Source organism: Telopea speciosissima, chromosome 1, assembly GCF_018873765.1.
Source record: "Telopea speciosissima isolate NSW1024214 ecotype Mountain lineage chromosome 1, Tspe_v1, whole genome shotgun sequence".
NCBI classification, from domain to species: domain Eukaryota; kingdom Viridiplantae; phylum Streptophyta; class Magnoliopsida; order Proteales; family Proteaceae; genus Telopea; species Telopea speciosissima.
This window is the reverse complement of record NC_057916.1, coordinates 28573202-28599095: the sequence shown is the minus strand read 5'-3', so window position 1 is coordinate 28599095 and position 25894 is coordinate 28573202. Positions and strand designations below refer to the sequence as shown.

The following is a 25894-nucleotide window of genomic DNA, read 5'->3' as shown; positions in this document are numbered from 1 at the left end:
AGAAGCGTTGGCTGTTTGATCGATACACACACACACAGAGTAAGGTCTACAACTGAAAAGTTTTCTTAGCTAACAGTGATTTGTTAAAAGTCTTTAACCCAAAACATTCTACAAGCATGCATCAATTATAAAAATAACTGCGTGAAGCAAGTGATTAAAAATCATCTAGTTATTTCAGTGCAAGCATAGTAGGTGGGTTAGGGATAAGGAAGATGGAGGATCACAACATAGTTTCCCTTGTCTAATGGTCTTGGAGGTCAACATTATAAAATCCTGACAAGAATCTTAGGAGGCAAAATGTTTCTCCCATTCTTCTCTGCACCAGTTTTGTGAACAACTCCAATAGAATTTAGCAAGTACCTATTTGAAAAATATGAAATAATTAGCTTACTCCTTTTGGCAGTTTTGGGTCCCCTGATTTCATAATTCCTGAGAATTCCTCCTTAAGCCACCCTTTGTTTCTATTGGTTATTGGTCATAAACAACTGCATGTCAACCTCTTGTATGATCCGTTTCAGCCATGGATTTAGGACTAGAGTTCGGATCAGCCAGTTCTAATCTGAGTTTTAATGGCGCAGAGGAAGTGCAAACGCAGCCCTGTTAATCCCTCTGATGTCCGAACTAGGCTGATACTGGCCAAAAGGTTGCACAGTTGACTCAGGATGGATTGGGATCGGCACAATGGTTGAGTCTGAGTCCTATATTCCTGGTTTCTGTTGTAGTGGCTGCAATCCTCAATATGAGTAACTACTAACTAGTGGAAAACTCTCTCTGCTTTGCCCATTTACTAGACTGGGTCCTTTTCATCAAAGTGCACTTGTTAGATGCTATCACAACCTTTTAATGGTATTTTGAACCCAGATTTTTTTTTTTGGGTTGGGGGGGGGGGGGGGGGGGGGAGGTGGTTGGTGGTTGACAACAAGAAATATACCAGTCAAAGCCAATGCTTCATGTTATATTTCCTTCCTGTAAGGATGATATGGGAACCACCTAATATACGAGGTTTATTTGACCCATCTCTTACATTTCCCTGATAGTTCTCCTGTTAGCTTAAATTGTTACCATCTGAGTACACGGGCATGTGTGCCTGCATGGGGCCTAGCACCGTTGGATGCCTCCCTGGGCACTCCTTGGATGTTGGACTCGCAGGAGAGGAGTCGAATCCAAGCAAAAGTGTAAAAAGAAGATTATTTTACTCAAGTATAACACAAACTCAAGAGAGTTTGTGAATGTTTTTTTTAAAAAAAAAAGATTATCTTGATTTCTGAAAAAATTGCCACCCAACGAGGAGATGAACCCCATTATATGGATGGATTCTTCTCCTTATTCAACCACGGCTAAATATACATATTTGTCATAGACACGTACATTTTATGGGAAAAAGTGCAGATCATGGATATTTAAGCGGAAAATATGGAGAAAACATAATCAACCGTTCGTCAAATAGTGGGGTGGGGGGTATTCGATTTCCGTGGTCTAGTGCTCCAGACCACCCAATCGCATCAAGTTACGAATTAGTTGCATATTGTCTCGGACTGTTTCTATGATGTACATAGAGCTCACATCATAATGTCTCACCAAATGTATACTACATTTCAAGAAGCTGGAACATCAAAGCCCTTGGCAAGACAAGAAGCACAAGACAAGTTATTACTAATGTATATACCAGTTTGATAAATGAATGAAAACTAACTTCATTTTGAAACGAAAGGCAACACCAAACATATAGATGATATAATACATAATTAGGATTGCATAACAAGTCAAAGCATGCATTAAACTTGTGCCCATATCATATCCAAAGATGAGATATCAACCCTCGCCAAACAACAGTATCAGCAATGAGACTGAAATTAGCATTGTCAAACACAACCAAAATCCTATCCTCCAGATGGTTCAAAATGGTCTCGCGGAGCACCTTGACACCAAAAGGAGAGAAACTCCATCCACTGCCAAAGGCATACAGCTTTATCTGCGAGTGTGGACTTCAAACTATGCAAGCAGATAGCCGACACAGAAGGCACATCCAGCTTTCCTCCAAGGCCAGATGACCAGAATCTTATTTAAAATCCATTATCTGTGGTCCCTCTTGGCCTCCACTCCATCCTGCCTTGGCCGCGAAATGCCTGCCTGGTTCTCTGGGCAGCAATGCTGGAAGGATGGGCCTCCTGTGGCTTTACCTGGAACTGATTATGTGGTAAAATGATGGAAGGGCGGGCCTCCTGTGGATTGTTCTGGAACTGATTAAGGCTCGGTGATGGCACTGCAGCGGCTCTTGGTGGATGAGATCCCAAGTAATGTCCCCTCCGCGAACTTGAATTTTCTTGGGATGTCCTTTCAATTAATTTTGATCTGATTTGGGGTCTGATCAAACTTGCAATCAAAGAACTTTTGTCATGATTGGCTGAGATCAGCCTGTGGTGGGTTACTTCAAATGCATCGGAAATCTTGGTTAGCTGAATCATGCTAACAGCCCTGGCTGCATTATCTGACTGCTCAAATGGATCCTCAATCTAACCAGGAAATAATAATTATTTGATTTAGGAATACTTTGGATGTCTCCATAGAGAGATCCCTTAAATGACTAACATAGTGCATGTGGGCGTGCGTGCATATGTATGTGTGCATGCTTGTGCACGTGGGTGTGTGCGTGCATACTTGTCTGTGTGTGTGCACGCACATGCAAGAGAGAGAGAGAGAGAGTTACTAGAAGGGGGGATTTTTTTTCCATCCATTTACTATTGTTCCTTTTGTGCTCCCAACGTCCTGTATACGTACAAATTGCATACTCTGATGCCATTGAGTTGATTCTAGAAAACTGCAGAGCAATCAAAAGCAGGAGGACAAATAATAATTACCCTCTACTATGTTTACTATTGCTACCATTTACAACTGCTATTATACAAAATTATGATTTAATCGAGCAAAGGAATACAAGGGACAAGCTAGAATTCAATATTACAGAAATAGTTAGAGAGAAGAAAAGCATAATTATTTCATGGGCACTGGTTTCCTGCACGGCCCACCTAGGAAGGACTTCCTATATAGTCATATTATTTGCCACATGGAATATAAGGTGGGTCCCAAATTTTGCCTGCTCACATGTTTAGTTTCAGCCCATAAGGAGTTGGCCAAATGGCAAAATAAAGCTTAAAAAATCTATTAGGAAAAGAAATATTTTAAAAAATGGTTGAAAACAAATGGACGGCTGAAAATACAGGGGAAAATGCCTATACATAGAGGGGTGTATGATTGTGTTTGCCTCTGAATTTGACATATGGACAATCCAGAACATGTCCTATTTATCCAATGGTCATTGTTGTCTCATCACCCTTCCATGTGGCATAATGGACCACATAGGAGGGCCTCTATATGGAGGCCATGCAAAGAATCAAAATTGTCAAACACATTTTCCTGACAGCACGCACAAAAAATTGTCAAAGACCAGTGTCCTTATTGCACATTTTAAACAAAGTGTAGTTAATATGGACCACAGCAACAATTACCTTCTCAAAGAATGTAACAAAAAGCTCAGACAGTGAACTTCTATTAACAACTCTTCGGAGGCTCCGTGAACTAAACCTTTCTATATTTGCATCACATGTATCTTGTATACGTCTCTCTGTAGTGATGCTCTCACCTACATAAAGAATATGATGAATGCAGGTTTAATCATGTACATGACAAGATTATACAGAAATGCTGTTGAAAACATATTACATTATTTACCAAAAAAAAAAAAAAACATATTACATTAATATAAAAAGGCAATATGAGGAATGCCCGAGAAAGTCACCACTGCAGTTTCTCAAACCTCCTTCTTTACCTCTTATATGCAAAGATAAAAAACATGGAAGTTTACATTTCTCCTTAAGATTGCAAGAAGCACTTTTTTAGGTGGCTGATCAACAAGCCAAATTGCAGGAATTTGATTCTTAACCCTCAAATTCTACATGCTGATTGGGATGCCCTGCCTGGGCAGGTAACAAAAAGCTCAGAAATATGGAAACACAAGGGCATTGAAATATTCGCAAATAGAAAGCGTACGTCACTGATACTGAAAGAAATGAAAACGAATTAACTATTTCAACCTCCTCCCCCTAATTCTTTCTCATAAAAAAAATTTCAACTTGAATCTGCAAAAGGATGACACCAACAAATAATAAAACCTGACTTCCAATGGAACAGACAAAGCTAGAATGGATCATCTACAAAGTGCCATGTTGACTTTTATAAGATATCATATTTCAACATATTTCTACTTATGCACCCACCCAACCCAAACAAAAGAAATCTTGTTTTATCTGAGACATGAACACACTGTTGTTTCTGATTCATTTTATCTTTGTGGAGGAAGACAGGCAAAGTCTGAGTGTAAAAAAATTGAAATAAAAAAATACCAAAGAAGAATGATGGGAAAAAAACGACACTAGTTGATTAGAAAACAATAAAAAAATGGATATGAAAACCATCTAGAGATATAAATAACGATCTTTTAGAAGTTCATAGAAAGGCCTTAGCTTCTCCTTTAAAGAAAAGAATCAAGTCTAGCAAATCTCAACCTGCAAAGTAGTGATCCTGTTTACCAGAAAACTGCCAGCTTTTGCATTTCCCTTTTATCCTCAACACACCCCAAGGTGCTTTTATTTCCCTTTTAAGTTTTAAATAGAGAAAGGAGGAGTGAAGATCTTACCACTAATCTGAACTAGGGAAAGGTGTTACTGATACTAAGGGGAAATTACCATTGCAATTAACAAAAGGGATGTTTTGTTTAATATAGGGACACAGGAATGGAAATTCCCTTTGAAAGTTTCTTCATAGGTGGAAAGTTTGTTTTTGCATTTGAAAAAGTTCATCATTCTTGAGCGACCTCAACATTAAATTTCCCTATGGTGGTGAACAGCATAATGAAAACGCTAGGCAAACCTAAGTTTTAATTAATTAATTAATTAATTTATTGGGGTGGGGTAGTGGGGGGAGTCACTCCAGGCACTTAACAAGCCAAACTTTGGCCTAGTGCTTCCAGCCCCCTTCGTAGCACATTGATTTCAATACAAGAAAAGAAACACATAGATATACATATGGCTTGTGTTCTTTAATATTCCCCTAGTTGTCACAACTCTTTGTGACAAATCCATCTGTCACAAATGCCACGTGGAAAACCATGTGTGCTCCATCTGGTAGGGAAATCTACACCCATCTCAGTGGTAAAGTTTCAGGCTTTCAGCCCCAAACAAGCCAGAAAGTGTTTAAAAAGTGAGTCTAAAGTGACAAAAATTACAAAAAAGCAACTAGATTCCATTACCATGAAATGGATTTTTCATGATTTATGTAACCATAAAATCATTTTTCAACAACTTTCTGCACTTGTTTTGGGTGAAATGGGAGTCAGGCCCTACCCCCATATCTCCATGTCTGCTATGTAATAAGCTAGCATGATATTATGAGCATGCTACATGTGTTGATTGTTTGGCTGCAAACCCTAACCTTGCTCCTTTAGCCCATTTTTATCCTATCAATTTGATGAATTATCCATCAAACCCAAATGAATAGGTGGTAATTAAATTTTACAATGGATATGTGCCACATAGAGAGCAGAGTGGTGGTATTCAGAGTCTTTAAGTAGTCAGACAACCAAAACCTTTTGGTTTTTGACCAACTCATATTTCTCCACCACCATTCCAGAACCAACAAAAAGGAACTCATTTTACCACAATATCCCTATATGTGGTATCCAATACAAGTGCGGTTTACTTGATTAAAGTAGTCGGACAATAATGTCCGGTGAAGGATAAAAAAATTCATACACACGGTGAAGGCTGGACTAAACTTTCTTACATTAATTTTGAGTTCTACAAGGTACTGCAAAGAATTCAGAATCCGGAATGATGCTCATGAGATGATTAAGCTTAAGATATACGCACCTGTAAAATCATCAACAAGATTCCCTGCATATATTTCCATCAGTGGTGGTAAAATTGCAGGTACACATGTCTGCCAAAAAAAAAAAAAATCAAAGAAAAATAGTAATAATGGGGTTCTGTATGTTACTTAGAAAATCAAGAGAACATCATTAGCTTCCAAGAAATTTACAAAAGCTAAAAGGCAATCTATGGAGGCAACCAAAATAATAAATAACAGCAAAGACTTAAGTAAGGATTTGAGGATGGGAGGCAAAATTCACATCCTCAAGAATTCACATAGCAACACCCCCCCCCCCAAACAAAAGACACATGACATAGATGACAGTTGCTCTTAGACCCTCGATAATCAACTTCAAAATCCTTCCGGCCTGATCAATCAAATCAAATGATCCTAGGTCCATTATTGATGGTATTCTTCATATGGTCAGGAAAAAATATCACATAATAATGGCAGACACAGGTGCATGAGATGTTGATCAAAACATGAAGAAGAAGAGGCCAATACACTGTTCACATTACTGTTCACGTGAACGGTGTCACAGCCCCAAATTTGACTTGGTGGGAATAATCCTAGAAGATCGTGGGGGCCAGATCAGTCTTTAATAATTAGTTACATCAAGTCTTTAAGTGAAGGGTATTACTGTCAATTTTTTTACTGACAGAATTTTGACTTCAAGTGCTGGCCGAAACTTAGTGGGGACCACATGACTTAGCCACCGAATTGAAGGACATCAAGTGGGGTCCACGTGAAGAAGAACCCAACTGCAGCATATTAAGTTTCTATTCTTATGTAATATATAGTTTCTATTTCTTTGTTACTTGAGGCGCAAGCATGACCCTCTATATATTGTAAAGGCTTTTAGAAGCCTCCCCGCAATTTCAATAGTTGAATGAAAAAAAATTGCTTTAAAGCAAAAAATTCTCTTGTCCAATGGCTGTGACATGAAGGGCTGTTAGGAGCCTGGCTATGAGAACCGAATCCCAATATCCTCATTCTTCTCTTATCTCCTCTTCTATTTCAATCGATCCTTTGTGCTGCTGTTTCTCTGTTGACCAATGCAAGTGCTGTGAAGAATCCTTCGAAGGCTACAATCAATCCCAAACACTTCAAGACTGTGGCTGCTATCAATTGAAGATTGCTGTTGTTCCTGCAAGTTGAATTACTGCTGCAACTTCTGAATTCCATAACATCACCATTCATGATCCACCACCAGAACCTGCTGGGTTTTGGAGCATAGATTCACACCACCAACCACCCCACTTGATCCCAATTCCAGCCCCTGCTGTTGGCTGGATTGCTCTGCAGGCCATCACCTTCTAATTCTGAGTCCTACCTTCTATTTTCAAGACCAACTCAGATCTCCACTTCTGACCATCAGAACTGAACCAAACTTGCAGCAAAACTTCATCTCATCAAGGCTGATACTCGATCCACTTTGGAGCCCAAGCCCAGTGCTGGTTTGCACGATATTCCATAACCTTTTAATTTTGTGTTACCTTCGTATCTCTGTTTTTAGCCATCGGAATGGGCTGAAATTTGGAGTGCATCCCTTCACCTCCATCTTCACTCGACCTAAGTTTGACACTGTTCTACAGGCTGGTTTGATCCCTACCTCCTAAGTTACTAACTCTGGTTTTATTGCTATTATGACGTTCTGCTGCAACCTGTCATCGATCCTACTGTAGAGTGGTTCTTAGTTGAACCGCTTCTATATTAGCATGTTATAGAGGAACCCAGACCCATCTCATGGGTCAAAATTCGTCCCAGAATAAGCACACCATGATGCCGATCAAATTGATGGATCTGCTGCGGTGGGTTTTCTGTTAAGAAACAATGAAAGAGACAGCTAGAAATGGAGCTGTAAGGATAGGGAAGAAAGGGAATCACAATGATGAGAATGGATAAAGAAGAGAAACATGGGTAAGAGAGAAGATCTCAATCTCACTTAAAAAAAATCTATTCCATCATTAAATCACGGAGGGTTGTTAAGCCTTACATATATTAATAAGAATCAAACTAACCTTATCTAAAAATAAAATAAATAAAAGAAGAAAATACAAACTAGGAATCTCCAACCTTAGGCTGTGTTGGGAGAGTCCTTGATTGACTTAAACATCCCAAAAACAAGGACAACTGATAACAGCCAAGCTCTCCCATAAAAGAAAACTGCTTCAATTATGGATGGACTCATTGTCCCTAATCCAGCCAATTAGGGTCTGTTTGTAATGTAATACTGTAATTGAATAATCAAAACAGTACCAAACATAATCAAATTCCAGAGATTATAAAACCAGATTAGGGAGAGGTCACATAAATCAAAATCAAGAGCTCAGATGGTCTCCAAATTCGGGTCAAGTTCAGCAAACAAGGGGTAGAAGGATCAGAAGTTAGGAGTCGCTCCAAGTAGCACCAGAAGAGGGGCATATCCATAAATTCACCACTCAAATAGAAACCATATAATAGAAACATAATGAACAATCGATTCTCAGCACATGATATAAATATCATCACAATAGGCCAGGAAATCGATTCAGTAATCAGAGGACAAAACTTTACTTCAAGAGATAATGGCAGAATAGGGATTTCAGTATAAATCCAGATCAGCAGGTCTGATCTATGTCAAAATCTGGTCGAAAGGCTTCCTTTAGGTTTAAGAACAACTTCCCAAAATTTGAGGATGATTTGATGGCCAGATTTCCTCAAGCGTAATTCATGCCAATAATACCCTTGCTTATGAATTCCAGATCAGACTAAGAATTGCAAAAAATTCAGAAGAACACTTGATTAATGGAGAAGAAGGATGGAAGAAGGAGAAGAGTAAGGGAAGAGGAGGGCTTTATTGGAAAGGAATGCTTTTCCACATAAAAAAAATTGTGGCCAAGTGTCAAACGTGTCAACAAATCAAGGCTCAAACCACCTCACCTGCTGGCCTATTGCAACCTCTGCCCATTCCACAACAAGTCTGGGAGGATATCGCGATGGAATTTGTCACCGGACTTCCTCCTTGCGCAGGTAAGACAGCAATTCTGGTGGTGGTAGACCGCCTCACTAAATATGCCCATTTTTGCGTATTGAAGAGAAACTATACCAGTCGGAAGGTCACCGAAGTGTTTGCCAGCGATATTGTTAAACTCCATGGTCTTCCTCGCTCTATAGTGAGTGATAGAGATCTACTCTTCATAAGCAAATTTTGGCAGGAACTCTTCAAGCTTCAGGGAACAACCCTCGCCATGAGTAGCGCCTACCACCCACAGACGGATGGACAAAGTGAAGTCTTCAATTGCTGCTTAGAAATGTATCTCCGCAGCTTTGTAATGGATGAACCCAACCAGTGGGCAAAATACCTACCGTGGGCAGAGTATTGGTACAACACAACGTTCCACACTTAGGCAGGCATGCCTCCTTTCCAGGCGCTATACGAACGTCCACCCCAAATCTGATCCGACATGAACAAGGCTCTTCTCCAAATGATCTGGTAGAACAAGAGCTTCAGAACCGTGATGCCATTCTTCGAGTTCTCAAGTTGAACCTGACCAGAGCTCAATCTCGTATGAAATGCCAGGCTGATAAGGGACGAGTGGACAGACAGTTTAAACCAGGCGATTGGGTATATGTCAAACTCCAACCATATCGCCAACAGTCCGTCGCGTTGCGCGCTAACCAGAAACTTGGATGTCACTTCTTTGGTCCATTCCCAATTATTGAGTGGATTGGTTCCGTGGATTACAAACTGGAGTTACCCAATAATGCTCGTATTCACCCTGTTTTTCACATCTCTCATTGAAGCAATGCATCGGTGATCACTCTGCAAAACCAGGGAGCTTGCCACTACCAAATTCTGTTCTCTCGACCCAGCCCACTCTAGCTGCTGTGCTGAATCATTGTCATCAGAAACCCCACGGTCGTCAGGTAGCACAGGCTTTGATTCAATGCGATGAATTACCTCTGGAAGAAGGTTCTTGGGAGGATCTGTCAAAAATGCAACAATTATATCCTGAGTTGAACCTTGAGGACAAGGTTCTTTGTGAAGCGGGAGGTAATGATATGGCTAATGAGGTGGTTACTAAGAAGGGTGACAGCATGGCAAACGTGCAAGAGGAATCCAAAACGACATTACTATTACGGAGAGGCATGAGACAGAAGACAAGGCCTGGCAATTTGAAGGATTACGTGTAATTCTGTTAGGATTTGTTATGATTACCTCTGACTAGCGTATAACAGAATGTAAGAGAATATTATAAATATCCTCCCCATATCAATGAAAGCAAGAACGCATTATCCTCTCATTCTCTCTCGTATAGGAGGTCGACGCTCCCTTGAAGCAGTGCTCATTCACTTCTCTGTCTTTTCTGCAACAGATCACGTATCATAGCACCTATGTTTGTAGCTGTTGAGCCAAAGAAAGGGATGTGAAGGAGCAACGCCTTTGTAGCAGCGAGGGCAGCACAGCCTCTTCAATGCATGTGTCATGAATGAGTTGAGACAGCCATCACTCATTGCTTCTTGGATCAAACAAACATGAAGCAGAAGGATGAACGAGAGAGGGAGCAGAGGAGTTGGAGAATTGCAGACTGATGCCAATCTCCGAGCCAGGCCAGGGAGGCCATCTCCATTGGGGGCATTGAGCCTCGAAGGGCTCATGCCTCTGTTGGAAGCGGGGAGCTAAACCACCTAAGATGCTCTTTGATCAAACCTTCAAGTGCCAATGTGGCCTTCAGCTGGTTCTCCATCTGTGCACGGATTTGGCTCTCACCCTCCCATACCTAACCACTGAAAAGACAATCTCTGATGGCGACACTAATGGAAAACAGATCATCCCATCAATGTGCAGGGGTGGGAGAGTTGTAGAGTTGGGAGCCTTGGGGCAAGACAAAGAAAGATTTTTTTTAACAAAACACATTACAAACTTGCAGAAATACTTAATACCAAAAACAAAATAAATACTTCCAACTAAAAAGTACTTATATGGAACAGAAATGTTGCCAAACAGACCCTTACAATCACTTTTAATGACAAAATAAAGGTAAGACTCCATTTAAGCCCCATGGTTTTGGGGAAGATAGGGTTCTAGGAAATCTAGAATCCTTGGAACCGCAAGCTATGCAGAAACTTCCACCTGGGCCCCATGTATTGGATAAATCTTACTTGGTTCACAAAACCATATCTGAACTCTCTCTTAAACCAAGGCCATGATTTGAACCAGAATTTGAACCAAACCAGACGCAACCCAAACAAAACCGGTCCTGAATTACACCATATGGGTCAAAGCTGCATCCAAGGTTGTAAAAGGTTACAAGGAATACACACTGTCCTCCACTTGACAATCTTGGCACTTTTGCTGTTGTCATTTTTGAGTTGACCTCTTGTATTGGCTGAAGCTTGACTTGATGAGATGACTCTGGAGTGCTTTAGAACATGGACCCACCCATGCCTACAATTGCTACCTCATGGAAACTAGTGACCATTACTTTCACTAGCCTTGATGAACATTATCATTTCCCACATATACAGTTGGACACATCAAGTAGTATGTGACGAGTCACAGCCATGGTTAATGTGTGCTCATTATACTATGTGCTAATCAGTTACGACTTACAAGACAACCAATAACAGAAATAAGTTAAAACAACTGAGAAGATGACCTGAAGATGGAAGATAACAAGCAAACATAAGGAGTATGAGTTCAAAGTTCCAGTCTTTGGGTCATTTATATTCTGTGCTTTGGCCCATTCCTTGACCTGTGAGTGAGAATCAAAAAACAAAATACAGTAACTAAAACACACCATTAACAACAGAATCCATATGATAATAAAAGATACCAGTAAAGCCATGACAACTGCAGCCAGAAATAATTCATATGATATTAAACACATACCAGTAAAACCATATCATGAAAGCGATCATCTATCCGAGTGATCCAAAGCAAGAATTTAGACTTGATTTCGCCCTGCAGATTATTGATTGAGATATCACAGGAGATATTCTGGTGGTTGTGGTTTCTCTCGTATATAAGTAGGGGAACTCTTGCATTGGGAATAAATTGCAAATTATGAGCATCACCTGAAACAAATTATTTTCTAGAATGAAATGCGCACCACAAACATAAGATCAGATCAACTACCTAAGCAAATAGAAATAGGAGGAATATCGATAAAACTGATGCAACAACCCCATTAGTAACATAATCAATATTTTACAGAAAATACCTTATGCTCAAAAAATAGGTTCAGAAACCCTCAATTTGCATAACCAAGTTTCCAGAATTTGGGAATACTTTATTTAATAAATAAATAATGGGAAAAAGAAGGCTGCCAGGCTGCATGACACATGCGCCAAGACACAGGAAGGGTGAAGTGACTGCTCCCCTTCCCTGTGAAATGAAAAATTCCACCACTGTTGGATGCCCCTGTGCTGTGCAGGGGCCACGCAGCCTGGCAGCAATTCCCCTCCCATTAATAATACCCAGCTATTTGCTATATGGAATAGTGGAGCCTGTGTTTGAACAGCCAAAAGAAGCCTAATAATTAGATAAGAGAAGACCATGAGACAGACAAGTGACCATAAATTGTCACCTAAAGTTCCCATATCCCCTAGGTGCACAAGTTCAATGATCCAGATCAAACATTAGATGAACTACATCCTGCCTCATACATCAGCATTTAGGGACAGAAAAGGTTTAAGGCCGATTTTTCAGGACCTAAGTCGACAGTTTAAAACAGGTTACAATGTTTAGGTTCATTCAAGAGCTAAATTAGGCAATTGAAAGAGGCAAGCAGTTGATTGGACAGCTAAATCAATAACATAGTAAAGCAAGACTACAGTAGAAATATGTTGCATGTATTCCCTCTAGTGCATGGAGTACTCAATTAGATACAACCGCTCTATGAATTCTCTTATGGCATATCCAGATTTCCTTCAATCCTCTACCCCTCTTTTTTGATACAATTCAATATCTACATATGTCATGAGTTCTATAATCCTACATCAATAATACAGTTACATACACCCATGCCATATTCATAGGATATGATACAATTCATAGTATATCTGGTGAATATCCAACATAAAAGCTTAAGCTGTTAGGTGGGAGAGGCCCAACTGGCATATGAAGTAATGCAAGGTCCCAGAATTAGTCAATGTGAGATTATTCCCAACAATAATCCAATGTTATCATGTGGGAACAATAAGTCAATAACTATTTCCATCCTCTAATTTTAGAAGGCCATACCATTTATGAACTTAAAATGCAGTACTAGGGATGTGAATGCAAATTATATTGCATAACAAAAATTACGAGGATGTGAGGCAATAAAGAGAGAAAAAACCTTTGCACATTACACAAACAGAAAGAGAGAGAGAGAGATTGAATATGCTTCAAGGACACAAGTTACATCAAGCTAAAGGAACTATGCAACAAAAAAAATGGTGGAAAAATAAAGTTATATAAAATAATACCTCTTTTCTTCAATGCTTGCCGTATATCCTTTAGCAAGTTCAACTTACGTCTTTTCCCAAAATTGGGAACAGATGATTCACTGGGAACCTCAACAGAGATATCCAAGTCACTCCATTTTGAGTACAGACGAGAAACAAATGAACCGAATGGCTCAACAGTGGCACCTGTTTGCATCACAGTCATAGAAAAATACAGAAAACAATCATAAAATTGCTTAAGCATAGCACTGTTTCCACCATATGACATCATCAGCAAGTAAAGGGTTTGAGCTGCCAGGGCAAATGCCCGGGTTCGAGTCTTGAGGAGGGCCACTTGGTGCAAAATGCCAAAGGCTAGGACTGACTCCAAAACTCACCCATCCCAGGACCCTGCGTGGGCGGGGACCAGCACTGGGTAATGGCCTTTTAGCCAGTAGATATTCTAAATTAGGTGAGAAAGTACCACTATAAATTTCTATAATTATTCACACATGGAATAATTGCTTTAGCTTCCGAAGGCAATGTTTCCCTGTTTCAAAGTCTAGTGTAATCTAGGCTTCTCAAATACACATCATAAGCACTTTGCTCAGGACAATACCAGGATCAAGGTTCAATATCAAAGTTGCAAACAGAAGCACATTATACTCTGACATGTTGGCATTGTAATTCCCTGAGATGGCTTGCTAACTTTTGCTAGTTAAATATCATTTATTACTGATGGGAAAAAGAAACAATATAGATAATCTAGTATTCTAGTGGAAGTAAAACCCATCTTTCAATGATATAAGGCTGTGCCTGTGTGATTAAAGGAACTTTTTTAGGGTTAAGGCCTGAAACTTACAGTAGCAGAGGCTAGATCTGAAGAGACTTTTAGAGTAGGGTATTTAAGGGTTTTAGGAGAGTTGATAGTCTTGAAGAGTTTCAGATTCTAACAATTGAAAACTTTTTCCTCTATGGTTTTGGTAATAGAGTTAATATGAAGAGAAGAAAATGAGGAGAGTATCAGAGTTATGGTGTCTATTAGGAAATTAAAAGCTGCAGCATTATTAGGTGTAGGAGTAAAAAAAAATCTATTCCAGTATTCCATATAAATGGTAAAAAAATGATTCACTAAAACATAAAGATTAATTATTGGTTCCTACTAGTTCGGATCCCTCAAGTTTGGGTTAAACCTGCCAAGGAGCTCCACAAGATGGAGTTTTACAACACCAAAGATCAGCTGAAACAGCAGTCAACCAAAATCTATATTCTCAATTTTCTTGAAATAAAGAAAATGTGAGTACCCAAACAGATAGGTGCAATAAAGTTAAAATTAAGTCTAGTATGGAATTGTTCCAAATGGAAGGGTCCCCCATTACTGGGAACATTGGGAATGACGGGACCACATCCCAAAAATCATCCATAGACAGTACCCAAGTTTCCTAGTCACATGAAAAGTTCATATAGTGGTACAGTTTTAACTTGACAAAAGTCTTTCTTGAACTATTATGCTTAAAATTGCTCACTGGAAATAAGGGAACTTCTAGAAAAAGTACAAAAATCAAGCAACTATGTTTATTATAAGCTAGCATCTATCTATATTCAGTCATACCAACAGTTTTAGAGCCAGAATGATCCAAATGCTTAGACCACTAAACCCAGATATCAGGCCACTTGTATCAGAGGGCGGACCTCAGCGCAATGGTAAGGTTGCTCCAGGTTCGAGTCGGGAAACAGCCTCTCCACGAAATGGGGGTAAGGGCAGTGTAAGGCTGCATACATTTTGACCCTTCCCAGACCCCACAGTGGCAGGAGCCTCATGCACTGGGTACGCCCTTTTTATAACAGCTTAAATCACCCCAATGTACATATCTGAGACATAAAAAGCAGCCTCAAATACTTCGACAAAATCCAGCAGCAAAAGCTATAAAATAGGCATGTCATTTATTTTCTGTTTGATATCTTCAAATGCCCTTCTTTCCATCTTTGTATACACAAATAGACTCTCTTCATACAACTGGTTATAAGAGTCTTCATTGTGCTAAACTGCAAACAGATTTTTTTATAAGAAGAAGCTAGTCTGTAGAAAGTCCTAACTCTAGAAAAAGTGGCCAACCGAAATATATTTAACTCTTGAGTTTTTCTCAACAAGCGAAGTCCAAGTAAAGCCAAGAAACAACTCAGTGCTACAAAAGAACAATTCTTCAAGTTGATGTGGAGTTTTTCACTGCTTAAACTCTCTTCACATCCTGACACATGTTAAAGTTTTAGGTATATTGAAGAGTCCAGATACCATCCCCAACAAGCATATAACCCATCCTTGGTCTTGAAAGTTGCTTAACGTTTATTTCAGGTATGATAAAGTGGCAATATGGTTGCTTTATAAATATCAGTCTTTGAGGAAGCTGAAGGACCAAACATCCAAGGATAGTCATCAGTCCTGTTCTTGGGCCTAGTAGGTTCCAGCATTCTTTTTATCAAATTTAAAACTAGGAAACTGAACATTATTTTAATTATTTTACTCTGTTTCCCTGACGTTTCTCTTCTGATGCACAGTCACTACCCTTCTGTATATCATTGACAATTGACAATGTTAAGTTGTTAAGTAGTACCGGTAGGGGTACACTTGGTATTCTTTTAGTAAGTAGGGATAGAATTGTCTATCATGGGTTAATATTGTAAGTAAGGACAGCAGTGTAATTTCATATTTTTTCTTGAATTAATAAAAACCCTACTGCTACATGCAATGTAATCTAAAAATAAAATAAAATAAAAGAGAGAGATATTAGGGAGAGAAAGAGGAAGAGAGAGAGAGAGAATATGCTTTACAGATGAAGCAATGGCGTTTGGCTTGGGTGAGGAAGCATACCTCATCTCTAAGAGATAAATTAGGGGATTCAAATCATATCCATTCATTTAATATCTACCTATTATATAGGCTAAGAAGTAGTTATAACTCCTATAACTTCTCCACAAGACCCACGTACAACACAACCCAATTATCCCTTAACTCCCTCCCACGATATATATAAATAAATAATTAATAATAACTAAAATTATCCTAACAATTAAAATAAAGACACATAACCCCTACAACTACTGGTAGAGAAGTCATTCCATTCTCTCCATCTGTAGTTCTGTTTTCCCCATTCTCTCGTCTTCTTCTTCTCTCCCTTTCATTGGTTTTTCCTCTTAGATATTGCCACATGGTATCAGAGCAAGTTTAGAACTTGCTCTTGCATTATTCTCTTTGTTCTGAAGTTTTTTTTTTTTTTTTTTTTTTTTTAGGTTTCTTCTTGTTGTGGTTTGCAGCAACCAATGCTGCCATGTCTTACCTGAAACCCAAGTTAGGAGAATATGAATAACCAGGGTTTTGTACGTTGTTGATGTCTACTGCCTACCCTTAAGTATTGATTTCTACACCTAACCCTTACTATGCAAGAGATTCTTTAACTTGCACAGAAGGTTTTCTCTCCATGTACATGGGTTTTCTTTCCCTGTGACTGATATTTAACGTGGTTGTTGGATTTCTCTTCTCCTGTGGATTACATATGATGATTTGTTCAGTATATTGAAGTGACATCTACTTTCTTGATCATCATATTATTTTTCTTCACTTTCTTGAGAAACCCTAATTTTAGAAGGTTTTTTCAAGAAACCCTTCTCCTCTTATTAGACTCCAGTGGAATTATGCAGAAGTTTTCTCTATTATCAAAAGCACACGTGGTATAAATTTCAGGGAGATCAGACTTTGTTTACCCCCTGTGATTTTAAGTTCTCTGGTTACCTGTGCATGGTACTTCCTCTCTTCTGCAGTATATTTTTATCTCTGATCTGATTTGATTAGATCACAGTTATTATTGCTACTGGTTTTGCCTGTGGACTGAGCTATTGTGGTCTATATCCTGCGATTCAGAGGGTTTTTCTCTGTCCGCTACAATTTTGTCAGCTTTTGTGATTGATTTGGTTGCTGATCTTCTATCTTTATTGCTACAACTGATGACTCTAAACTGGAGTGATGCAGTAAAGATTGTTCAATCGGGTCAATTGGGCCTCAGAAGACTTTATTTTGGCCCATGGTTGGGTTCTATAGACTTTAGGCTTCTTATTTTTGGGTTTATTGATATAATGAGCCTAATTTATAAGCCTATAAAGTGGGGATAGTGTTAGTACACGAGATTAGTAGTTAAATTGAGTGTTTGAGTTTGATTACTACTTCATAGCTAGATATAATTCTGTTTTTTGAGTTTATTTACTTTATTGAGTATATTAGAGTGATTAGGAGTCCTTTTATGAGTCAAATTAGAAATTTTAGAAGGTATACATATATGTAATACATCCCCCCATCAATTAGAGATGATTTGAATAAAGGATATGAGTTATTTTTAAAGAGTTTTGGTGTTGTTGAGCAGTGCATACGGGATTGGTGTCCCAAATCTGATTGCTTCTGTTCTCTTCTTCTTTCTTCTTTCTCCCAAGAAAACTGATCTCATCTCTCTTCCCTCCCCTTCTATCAACCTTATTTCTTCCCTTGGCAACGCAGTTGCTTCCTTTATCTCAGACTTGATTACTGGTCTACTTGCATCTGGGATCCTTAATCAGGATTTTCTGATTGCTTCAATTGGTATCAAAGTCGAAATCCTTTAATTTCGATAACAATCATGAATCATCCATGAATTTATTAATCTTTTGGAGCGGTTAATGGATGGATTGTTGGATATCAAATCGGATTTCGGGATCTTCGATCAGATTTTCAAGAGCTCACAGAAAGTACCAAACACTGATCCTTAGAGGACGGATCAATGGTGATAGGAAATATCGACAACGAAAGTGGCGATCAATCAAAAGTGAACAGTCTGATCAATGTTGCAATTGAAGAACTAATTGACAGTCCGATTTTAGTTGTGAAACCCCACATTCAGATCCCATCAAAGAGATGTCGTTTGCTAATGGCTATCAAAAGATCGTGACAGTTGATCATGAGATGCGCAGGATCATGGCCCCATCAAAGATGTTGATCGAGTGGTGTTGATCCTTTCATTCTATAAAACTCGAGATTGAGTTTTTCTCAACACCGGGAGAATTGATGCAATTAAGATTGTCCAATGGGGTCAATTGGGCCTCAGAAAACTTTATTTTGGCCCATGGTTGCTTAGGCTTCTTATAGTTGGGTTTATTGATGTAATGGGCCTAATTTATAAGCCTATAAAGTGGGGATAGTATTAGTACACGGGATTAGTAGTTAAATTGAGTGTTTGAGTTTGATTAGGATACTTAATAGCTAGATAGAATTCTGTTTTTGAGTTTATTTACTTTATTGAGTGTATTAGAGTGATTAGGAGTCCTTTTATGAGTCAAATTAGGAATTTTAGAAGGTCTATATATATATATCTGCCATACATCCCCCCCCCCCCCTCTCACATCAATTAGAGATGATTTGAATAACGAATATGAGTTTTTTATAGAGTTTTGGTGCTGTTGAGCAGTGCATATGGGATTGGTGTCCCAAATCTGATTTCTTCTCTTCTCTTCTCTTTTGTTCTCTTCTTTCTTCTTCTTTCTCCCAAGAAGATCGATCTCATCTCTCTTCCCTCCCCTTCCATCAATCTTATTTCGTCCCTTGACAACGCAGTTGCTTCCTTTATGTCAGATTTGAATACAGATTTGATTATTGGGCCTACTTGCATCTGAGATCCTTAATCTGGATTTTCAGATTGCTTCATGGAGAGTGTTAATGTTTCCAAATTACTTCCATTAAGTTGACTGGTCCTTCCAGTTATCAGCTTTGGGCACAGGTTGTCAAGGTATATAGTAATGCCAAAGATAAATTTGAATATCTATTGTCATCATGGAACTAAAACTCGGAACTCGACCAGGTTTCAACCTTGGAAAAAACCGAGTTGATTCGAGATCTCGCGAGTTCTCAGTCAATTTGGTGTATTTTTTTTTTTTTCAACTCGAAGGCTGGTTTCGGTGGTTTTTAGACCTAGTTTGGGTCTGAAACTTGGTACTCAGTCTATTTTAGGTCATTTAAACACAATGGCACTATCAAATTTTGCAAAAACAAAGTCCAAATAGGAGTTTCACTTAGTGGGAAACCAGGATAGACACTTACTTATGCCAGAAATCAGGACAAATACAAAAACATTTACTTAAATGATATTAGGCATAAATAAGTGTTTGTCCTGGTTTCTGGCATAAATAAGTGTTTGTATACCAAGGTTTGCATAGATAGTTGTTTGTATACTAAGATTTCCCACCAAGATCGATACCTAGCACTCATATAAAGGAGTTTGGGTCGAGATCTCACTCGAGTTGGGGTACTTTTTCGTATCGCATGAGATCTCGTTTCGAGGTCTGGAAAAACCGAGATCTCACTCGAGATCTCGCGAGTTTTAGTTCTATGATTATCATCTCCACAATCCACAAATGATACAGGACATAAAGAATCGATGCATGAGAATGATACTTTACTTGTCTGGCTATGGAATAACATGGAACCGTCAGTGGCCACTAAAGTATCTGGGATGATTTAAAGGAGAGCTTTTTTCAAGACAAGAACATGTCCAAGTGTATGACCTTATGAAAAGATTTTCTTTTCTTCCAAATAGAATGAAAAATCTGTGGCTGAATATTATAATGCACACAAGTGCATGTGGGGTAAGGCTGCGTACATTATGACTCTCCCCAGACCCCGTAGTGGCGGGAGCCTTGTGCACTGGGTGCGCTCTTTACTCAAGTGCATGTGGGAAGAGTTGAATGTTTATCAACCACTCTCTGTGATTTTGAAGTATTAAAATCTCAGCATGCAGAATTCTAAGTTTCTAAGTTTCTCTCTGGTTTGGATTCAGAATTGGAGCCTATTAAGAGCAAGTTTCTTACGGGAGAGAAAGTTCCCACTGTGAATGAGGTCTTCTATCATATCCAACGAATATTCTCTTCTTCCATTGTCAAATCTGAAACCTCCTCTTTGACCAAGGATAACTCTGCATTTGTTACTAGTAGCTATGGTCATGAACGAGACTCAGGTATTATTGGTCGAGGTCGAGGTAGGTTCAGGGGGAGGGTGAGGATTGAAGCCTCATCTTCCTTTACGCCAATATTCTCATTGTGGTAATCCCAATCACACTGTTGATAAGTGGTGGGCAAAATAGGGTAATCTATAGTGGGCTCAGCAGTTGGCTAATTCAACAATAACTGATGGGAGTTCTAACATGGTGTCATTAAATGACCCCAATTCTGATTCTAGTTATGTGGTAATCCCAATCACACTGTTGATAAGTGTTGCGCAAAATATGGTAAACCTGAGTGGGCTCAGCAGTAACTGATGGGAGTTCTGACGTGGTGTCACTAAATGATGCCAATTCTGATTCTAATTATGGAGGTGGTCCATCAGCTCCGTGTCTCAAGATGACTATAACCAACTATTTCAACGTATTCAACAGCTCAAGGCTTCCACTTCTTCGTCCCGTAATGAAAGGCTGGATCACGAAGGACCTAGCCTCAGGCAGGATTTTCTTGAACAAGGTTTAATACTGCTTTGGTCTTCAAATACTGGGCAACAATTGATGAATTTGTAGTAGATCACACAATGAAATCAATTGAAAAAGAGAAAAATAGAAAATACAGAAGGATAGGATTGGATCGACTATCCCACTCTCTCCTGGGTGTCTCACCTACTCACAGGTACAGGCATCTCACCCTTCACCACTGCATCTCACAGCATAGCATGGTTTACAACCAAAACTCTCTTTGTGTTTTTTCTCAAACTCGACTTGGCTGGTTATCAGCCTATTCCTTTATTTATAATTCCAACTGATTACATCCTAGGTTTTTCTAGAAATATCTTGAAACAAAAATCCTAATTAAAATAAAACTTCTATTCCTAATCTAGAAAATAACTAAAATAATAAACTTCTAAAACCCCAAGCAAGGCAGCGACCTTCTTGAATTCCAAGTACTCCATGCAAGCTGTCATGGTCCCACCAAATCTGGGTAGATACTAGATACCTCCTCTTTAGTCTTTACCGCAATAAAGAAAATAATCCTAAATTATCTCTAACTCTAATTACATCAAATAACTGAATTATATCCTAATTAGAAACCCATCTAAAACAGCTGTAGGAGTCCTCCACGTATTGGCAATTTAGTCTTCAAACTGATCTCATCCAGCTGGCCTTGGGGCCCAAACAAAGTGGGATTACATCTGGAAAATATTCCCCCTACAAATCAGCAAACTTGATTGCAATTAAATCTCCCAACTATAACTGATCGATCTCCTACTATCATTCTGCAGGACAACATCTCTCTTTGGGGGAAAAATCAATGGATTATAAACCCAGAATTTGGACCAGGTACAAGCTGGTCGATCTGCATCATTATCATGTTCCAAATGTATCTGTTTTGTATTTAAAAGGTCTAGAACCTTTCTGTTGTCATTGTTGATAGAAATGAAAAAGGGATATGATATGAAACCAATGCAGGGGCATCCCTGTCAGTTTTCAGTGTATTTGATTTTTTAAAAATTAAACTATCAAAGTAGAACTTTTTCTGTACATGGGAGTTCTCAATTACCATATACTAGAAGTATTGATTTGATATTGAAGTTCAGCTTGATTCCAATTTTCTTTTAATGACTATAGCTAAGTCGTATTGGCAGAATAATTTATTATTTGGATAAGATGTTAATTGACAACCTCAAGCACCCCACCCTAGTATGAGGCCTTTTATAACCATAAGCCCATGGTCCAAAGCGAATAATAGCATACTAGTCTTGTGGGTCTGGGGCGTCACAAATGGTATTAGAGCAGACCCTGACAGCATGTGGGGCCACAGCGGGGACCCTGTCCCCGAAAGGGGGGAGAATGTGACACCCAAGAGACGGCATAGTGCCGGCCAATCTGGGAGATCGTTGAGGGGTCCCCACTAAGAAATGGTATTGTACTAGGGGGTTGGGAGATCGTTGAGGGAGACAAACTTTAGTCCCACATCGCCTAGGGGGAAAGTTCCTGATCAATTGATGATGCAGATTCATCACCCAAATGAGCTTAATTTATTAGGAATAAGTCTAGGGTTGGATTATATACATGTTGGGCCTTTGATCCCATGGGTTTTCTATATAATAGGCCACTTTAATGGGCCTAAAGTATGGGTACATAGGTTGCATACGGGATTAGCCCTATACTTGGTTTATTTTCATGTTTTTAATGTTTTAAATTGAATCGGTCCAAAGTTGGTTTGAACCAGTAGTTCAATTTAAGTGATTTTATTAGTTTTCTTTTAGTTGTTTAGTTGGGCTGGATTAGGACTCTATTTTGAGTCTATTTCAATTTCCTAGTAAGGTTATGGTTGTTGTTGTTGTTTCAATTTCCTAGTAAATTTAAGTTAGCTAATAGGTCAACGATTGGGTCAGGCCTTTCCTTTTTGGTGTAGGAGTCTAATTTTGAATCTTTTATTAAGGTTGTAAGGGGGCCGAGTATTGAACACGAATTTGATTAATGAAAAAAGCTTTTGTTTGCTGCCATAGCTGCTGCTCTGCTCTGTTGAGTGTTGCCTTGTGACTTATATCAAGGTGAAAGGACTGGTGGATCTCCAGTTGACTCCTTGCGTCTGGTAGTACCGGGAGGATCTGTTATAAGGGATTGGTGGATCTCCAATCGATTCCTTGCATCTGTTAAGATCGGGAGGCTCTCTTATCCATCTTCAAAGCTGCTATTTCCATTGAAGATCAGTTTTCAAGTAAGTAGTTTACTGTTACAGCATTCAACCTTCTTCTTTTCATCCTCCAACCTAAGACCTATCTGTCCCCATTGATTCCCCTTGTTATCCACCATTAAAAACCTAAAACCTGCAATTATTCTTCTCCCCTTCTAGAAGATCACAATGCAAGGTGATTTTAACGAGAATTCTGCCCAGCCAAATCTAACCGTTAGAACCTGCTAAAAATTAGATCGAATCTTCCTCAAACCCTAAGAGAGACTCTATTCAAATTTCAGCACCATCCACCCAGCCGATTGTCTGAAATTATAGTTTTACCCCTCTCTCCTACTTCTACTAGGAAACCTCCACAACTCCAGATTTAACCATCTGATTTAGCTGTAACTTTCAGCATATATTCCCCTCCACCCTACCCACACTTGACCTAAAGCCCTTGCCCTAACTCCACCTCTAAACCCTAGATTCTATCACTTCCCTATTTCCCAAAACCTTAACCCTAATTGCTGGCCAGTTACATCTAAACTACTTCTACTCCTCCAAAACCAAACCTAGTTCATTAGACTCCCCTAAACCTGCCTAGCTTTATCATATAAGACTCATCCCCATTACCCTAACCCTAAATTTGACCTAAAACCTCAATTCTGCCCCCCATCGAACCAGCAGTTCTACAGGTCCTGGTTGTCTGGCTCCTAGTAGGTCTCCTATATATCTAGGACTACATTAATTGATAACGTCAAGCACCCCACCCTAGTATGAGGCCTTTTAAAACCGTGAGGCCCATGGGCCAAAGTGGATAATATCATGCTAATGGTGTGGGTTTGACATAAAATCTGTTCCCGTGGTTTACAAGGGATAAGGTAAATTTACCTTCTTATGAATTTCGTATCGAGAGAAAATTACGTTAGATTATGTTTCTCTTAGGAGTCAAACATTGAGTGAATTAGTGTTCTAGATAAGATAAGAGTTCAGATGTTGGCCTTTATACCCCCCTTTCAGCTTTTCCTTCATTAAGTTTTACGTACGGAATGAGAAGGCTCTCTTCCTAGGATTTCTAAAGAAGGGTGAAACCACTTCTACCAAGGCTTTGCAGGTCAAACCCAATATGTTGTTCATGGTGATTAGAGTTCTACTTTTTGCCCTAGGCTTGAAACTTATTCTTTTTCTCCTTCCAATTGATAGACCCCAGTGGTACTGCCAACTTTAAACACAAAGAGAAACAAAGAAAGAGTGGAGGGGAGGGGGAGGAGAGACTGATGTCAAGCAAGAATAGGAAATTTCATTAAGCACAGTGCATAACTTAAAATAACAAGGTAAAGCATAAGATCAACAATGCATCAGAAAATGAACAGCACCAAGTACCTCGCAGACTTTCCACAGATTCAACCACAGCTCGGAATTCATTAATGACATGAAATCGTGCCAACCAGTCCTCTTGTGAAGGTTTGATTGCAGAAAGGATGTCCTCTAGAATAAACTCCAACATCTTATATGGATCATAGGAGGTGCTCATTCTAAAATCTCACTGGGAAAAAAAAAGATCATGGGAATATGACAAAGTTTTAGGTTTCTATATACATTACGCATTGTGCACTCCAAGCAACATGCGATAAAAGAAACAATGGTGACAGGCTCAAATATAAACTGAAAGATTCATAAGTTTAAGTGCATACAGAAGATAGAGAATAAGCAGGAAAGAAAAAATAAAACCAATAAAAAACTCTAACAAAATGTCAATAACAGGGTATTTAAGTTCTCTCTTAGGCCAGATTATTGTCTTTCTGGTTAGAAGCTTTAGCTTGTCTGAATTGCTATTGTTTCAATAAGAGTGACAGCAGTCATTTCAGTGTATTCAAAGTTAACAGAAATTATGTCATTGCATATGTATTCATACCCTAGTATATTTATATTAATACTGCAAAAAGAAAAGTATCAGTTAATGAAAATCAATTGAGTACTCTATGTCTAAAATCACTTAATACCAATTTGTGTCACCAGACCATCATTAGTAATTAGAGGGGGTGTATTCTGAGTTTCAGACCAGTTTAAAGTTAGCTGTGCACTCTGTTGTTCTTGGACACTGTCAGCTTGGTCATTCCTTCCCTCTAATTTGTGAATTTAACCCCTCATTCTAAAGAATAGGTAACTTTTTAAACACAGAGGTCCTGGGTATAAAAAGGGTTTCTTAAACAAGCATCGATATTGGAAAAATGAGAAGTATAAGTACTTTGCATGCCTTAAACTCAAGTGGTTCCTGTAGATTCAATTTCCCTCTTTTTGAGAACTTAAATTACTTAAAATAATAGTGCTTCTACCAGTGTTCTTCCTCCGCATCATTAATTTCTAGCTGAACCTTTCAAGTGCGCACCAATCCATATATTTAGGTAAGATTGTGAGACACTCCCTGATCACCACGCAATGAGGAACAAATGCTACAGTAACGTTAAATTCTACAGAAAATTTAGTATCTTCTACTCGCAGGACTAGTTGAAAAACCAAACAATTAAACTCGCATGGAACAGAAACTTCTCAAAAGTGTATTTAAATCTGTTGATTTTCTGTATGTCTCTAGATACTATCTTGAAATGCCACATTGTTTAGCTAATTGGGCTAGAACTAGCAAATTTTCTTGCATGTAAGATCGCAATGCAGATGAACTTCAATCTCCGAAAAAGAAAGATAAAAAAAGCCTATAAATATTGATTCGATCGATCGCAAGAATTATCAGAAAACAAAAAGAGGATTATAATTCAAAAGCAAAATATAAGGAAGTCAGTTAGAAGAGATATCATGAGAAAGTGACAGCGAGTAACAGAAAGCCAGAAAGAGTAGCTTCTCTCAG

At 38.9% G+C, this 25894-nt stretch overlaps 1 protein-coding gene across 2 annotated transcripts; it reads right to left on the bottom strand.

Annotated features, from left to right (window-relative positions):
• Nucleotides 1-1649: 1649 nt before the first annotated feature.
• On the bottom strand, nt 1650-25894 carry LOC122669259 (protein HESO1). 2 transcript variants are annotated; one of them, XM_043866348.1, is made up of 9 exons: nt 25842-25894; nt 24415-24577; nt 13381-13545; nt 11801-11985; nt 11568-11663; nt 5925-5994; nt 3507-3640; nt 2708-2818; nt 1650-2513 (listed from the first exon to the last, which is right to left on the bottom strand). In XM_043866348.1, the coding sequence occupies exons 2-9, from the start codon at nt 24563-24565 to the stop codon at nt 2064-2066; spliced, it is 1362 nt and encodes a 453-aa protein (XP_043722283.1). In that variant the 5' UTR covers nt 24566-24577; nt 25842-25894; the 3' UTR covers nt 1650-2063. The 2 variants fall into 2 exon arrangements, with proteins under 2 accessions (XP_043722283.1, XP_043723045.1); XM_043867110.1 differs by lacking the exon at nt 2708-2818.

Excerpts from the sequence above, each read along its gene's own strand:
- LOC122669259 (XM_043866348.1), bottom strand. The coding sequence starts at position 24,565 with ATGAGCACCTCCTATGATCCATATAAGATGTTGGAGTTTATTCTAGAG. Across the intron at positions 11,986-13,380 it reads GCAAGCATTGAAGAAAAGAG|GTGATGCTCATAATTTGCAA; the intron begins GTATTATTTTAT and ends AATTTGTTTCAG. Across the intron at positions 3,641-5,924 it reads TCTTGTTGATGATTTTACAG|GTGAGAGCATCACTACAGAG; the intron begins GTGCGTATATCT and ends TTCTTTATGTAG.